The sequence below is a fragment of the Egretta garzetta genome, unplaced genomic scaffold (genome assembly GCF_000687185.1).
Source record: "Egretta garzetta isolate BGI_Z169 unplaced genomic scaffold, ASM68718v1 scaffold71, whole genome shotgun sequence".
NCBI classification, from domain to species: domain Eukaryota; kingdom Metazoa; phylum Chordata; class Aves; order Pelecaniformes; family Ardeidae; genus Egretta; species Egretta garzetta.
In genome coordinates this window covers 934,975-938,989 of record NW_009258618.1, presented here as the reverse complement: position 1 = coordinate 938,989, position 4,015 = coordinate 934,975, and the positions used below count along the sequence as shown (strand labels likewise).

The following is a 4,015-nucleotide window of genomic DNA, read 5'->3' as shown; positions in this document are numbered from 1 at the left end:
CACACAGTCTGCTGCTGTACATAAAGGATAAGCAGCACATTAATAAAAACTCATGAAATTAAAAAAAGATTATACCACATGTATACAGGAGGACTTGAGGAATACACCTTTTAAGAGGAATCTTAAGGGATGTGAGGACTCTCCCCCGTTTGAAGGGCATGTAAACAAAGACGTCACTAGATGTAGTGTTTTAACCCTGATAGAGACTGTCACCTAAACAAGAACAGGGATCGCTCCGCTAAGAGACATGTGGCAGCCAGGCCTGGCGGGGAAGGTGACAAGGACGCTGCAGGGAGGAACTTAGCAGCGCTCTGGAGGACGTGAAAACTGCTCCGTGGTATTTCGGTACAGCCCCTCCAACCCGCATGAAGAGTGTTGTTCAAAGCATGCTCAGAGAAGGCAGAAGAGACAAGACGACACTTGGCTATCTAAACATTACTCCTATAAATAACAGATGCTATATTCACACCACTACAATGAAGCATCTGAGCACATTAGGAAATGCGTCTTCTCAGGAGTTTGGACAGGGGTCCTAACGGCATCGCTGCCGTTGGGGTGCATGAAGACAGCTCTCCTACAGCACTGCGACAGTCTCCCGCCCAGCACTTCCACAGGTACCAGCCAGCAACCAGCTGCTGCTCCGCGATTCCTTCTGTTGCTTAGCATAGTGTTTCAGAAGAAAAAAAAGTAATTAAAGAGGACAGAGTAGAGGTCGCCTTAGGTATGGACAGAGTAAAACTCTTCATAGACACAGCAACAAAAAAAATGCAGGTTACATTTCATGAAAAACCAAAGAAAAACCCACCCCAAAACTTCCTGCTGTTGGAATGCAAAACCAAAATCTGTTACAGACACGTGTACGCACAGACACACAGGTACGTTTCTGTCCATCCACTAATGCTAGTCCCTCCTATACTGGCTGAGTATATACCTGAGAAACAACATTAGTGTTGAAATATTGCCCTTGAGAAAGCTTGAAAAATGGAGGAGAGCAGGGAGAAAGGGTTGAGAGAGAGCATAAAGAAGCAGCAGTCTCTCCTTTCCAGTTTCCTTCGCATCCTCCACAGCTCAGAACAAGGCCATACACCAGCGTGGACACAGCCTGCTCAGAACAAGACCAAAGGAATATCAGTTCACAGCTCTACAGAACACACTTGTGTCAGTACACCTGGGTTTCAGATTTCAAACCTTGAACCTGAAGAAAGTTGTTGCATTTTCTACAAAGAGACTCCTGTACAAGTGCTATGGGACAGCTGCATTCACGCTCAACGACAACTCCAGCTAGACTACTTGCATCAGTGCTGGCTGCCTGTGGCTATTTGGTTTGATGGCAGAATCGAAAGGCGCTTTAACAACTTGCAGTTAACTTCTCCTCAAAACATACATTAGGCACATGAACAACAACAAAAAAAAAAAACCAAAAAAAACAAGAGCTCAGAATAAATTAGCTTCTCAGCAGAAAAGACACCTGGGTTGCAGCATTTCACTGAGGTTCCAGAGAAGGCCGTACAGACACCTGCATGCTGGAAGGTAATTTTTTCAGCGGCTTGTCAGCAGACTGCTTGCCGCTGGAAGGAGGAGACTGGACTCTGGGATCTAGCTGGGAAGACTTGGACTTGCGACTGGATAGCAGAGAATGTTTGTTGGGTGCGGCATCTTTTGCGACAAGTTTTTCTTTTGCGGTAATGTTGGCATTGGTTTGAGAGGCTGGTGGGACAACACCTTTCTCCAATTTGTCTTCCAGCACATTTCTACTGCCTGACTTGGAACTGCCACTTGCTGTCTTTTTTGAGAGCATCGTTGTCTTTCCCAGGTCTGCAGACCTCCGGGTCTCCTTCTGCCTTAAGGCTGATTTAAAGAAAGACAGTCCTTTCTCTTCTGACTTGCTGTCCCTCTTCAAACCAGAACGCACTCCAACGTTTGGAGACCGCAGGTTGGCCATAGAGGAACTCCGCACATGCTTGCTGTCCATTGCCCTGATGCTGTCACTCCTGGAGTGGCTGATCCGTGGGGAGCTCGTTCTTGAACTGCTGGTAACGCTCGTTTTATCTGACCCCAGACTTATCTTAGAGCCCTCCCTGCTGAGGCTTCGGTCTGAAGTCCGGCTCTTCCCAGCAGAAGAGCCCTTAGTCAATGAGCCTGATGGGGCTTTCTTGGCAGCTATGGAGGATGGAGAAGAACCTGACTTTTGCTTCTGTTGAGCTGATGGGACAGCCACCTCAAGGGGCTTCGTGCTATGGTCCTTCCTAGCCTGAGTGGGAGCAGGAGACCCATGTCGCCCACTGGCCCTAGAGGAGTCAGTCTTACTTCTAGACCGGGAACCTTTCTGGGAACTCTTTAGTGGAGGAGAAGAGTGAGAGACTTTGGTCTCTTGGGTAGATAAGACTGTCCTTCCCTTCCTCAAACTTTTGTCTGGCTCAGAAACTCCCTTGGAGCTGTGAACCTTCTTAGGGGTGCCACCTGCCTTCTCTGCAGCCAGCACTGTCCCACTGGGGACTTTCACCTCCTTCACCGGAGAGCTATCCACAGAATCACTCTGATCAACAAAGGCGATTTGATTGTTGTTATCAAAAGGGTCCAAAGCAGGGTGATTCCTGTCTGGCTGCACAGAGCTTTTACCATACCCATCTGAAAGATCTGAGCTAGATGTCCTTACAACAGACTCTTCCCTGAATGCCCCTTCCATGACAGCCAAGGGGGCTCTGCGAGCTGTCCTGTGCTCTCGCCGACTGCCGTCGCAGGGCTCCAAGTAACTGCTAGAGAGATTTCTAAGGCTGCCGAAGCAAGAGGTGGAGACTTTATCATCAGCAGCCTCCCCAATCTTCTCCAGAGTGGAAGCAGAGGTATGTACAGGGGAATCTCCAGAGAAGCGCGATGGAGAGTTAGAGCGCAACTGCAGTTTTGCAGAAAGCGACCACGAGGGCCTGACACCATTTTCACTCACTGCCAGTGGGCTGGTGACAGAAGATCTAGATGACAAGCTCTGACGCTGGACACTCCTTACAAAGGGACGAGTCGAAAATCCTCCTGCAGAGAAAAGAAAGTGACAACCTCAGTAAGAAAGCCAAGCCTGCAGTCACTTTATCTCACCCATCCACAGACGCTATTTCCGTAAGCAAGTCAGACAGCCCACCTACACCACACTGTATGTCCATCTCTTCATGCCTGCCACAGGGGCAGCTTCTTGCGTAAAAGCTGAGTAAGGAATTCAACAACTGTTATTTGCTAATGCTCACCCAGAAGTAACTGTCTCTGAAGCTTATAACTGAAAATCCAGATTTCCTTCTCATCCCCAAGCAGCAGGAGACCAAACACAGATTCTGTACCTTGGAAGTCCTTGAACCTAGCAATGAGTTCACCAGCTACAATTATACTCCCAGAAATACATTTTTTTGTATGAAAGAATATTTTCCCATACCATCCTGTAAAGGGCAAAGCAGGATTCCTACCTCTTTAGATAAAGCAATGTATTTACAAACACAAAAGTACAAGAATAAGCATTTTAGAAATGCTATGACCATGGCTAGATCTGACAGTTCCACAACACTGCTGCAGGAACATCTCTATACCCACTTCAAAATGCTCAGACTGACCCCTGAAACTCCATATTTTCAAGAGTTACAAGGCATTATGTGGAGAAGCCAGGCAAAGCCAGGAACTGCACAGTTATTTCACCCTCAGTAAGTTTGCAGAGGACACTGAGATGGGTGGGAGTGTGGATCTGCTGGGGGGGAGGAGGGCTCTGCAGAGGGACCTGGCCAGGCTGGAGCCATGGGCCCAGGCCAGTTGGTGAGGGTCAACAAGGCCAAGGGCCGGGTCCTGCCCTGGGGTCACAACAACCCCATGCAACACTACAGGCATGGGGAAGAGGGGCTGGAAAGCTGCCCAGCGGAAAAGGACCAGGAGGTGTTGGTCGACAGGCATCTGAATGTGAGCCAGCCGTGTGGCCAGGTGGCCAAGAGGGCCACCGGCATCCTGGCTTGTATCAGGACAAGGGTGGGCCGAAGGACGGGGG

At 48.9% G+C, this 4,015-nt stretch overlaps 1 protein-coding gene across 1 annotated transcript in view; it reads right to left on the bottom strand.

The window, feature by feature from the left end:
* Positions 1–6: 6 nt before the first annotated feature.
* Positions 7–4,015, bottom strand: part of USP31 (ubiquitin specific peptidase 31) — a 28,961-nt gene continuing 24,952 nt past the window's right edge. Inside the window, exon 17 of the mRNA XM_009648092.2 lies at positions 7–3,027. Within this exon, the coding sequence (XP_009646387.1) occupies positions 1,484–3,027 (1,544 nt within the window). The 3' untranslated portion in view covers positions 7–1,483. The remainder of the gene's footprint in view (positions 3,028–4,015) is intronic.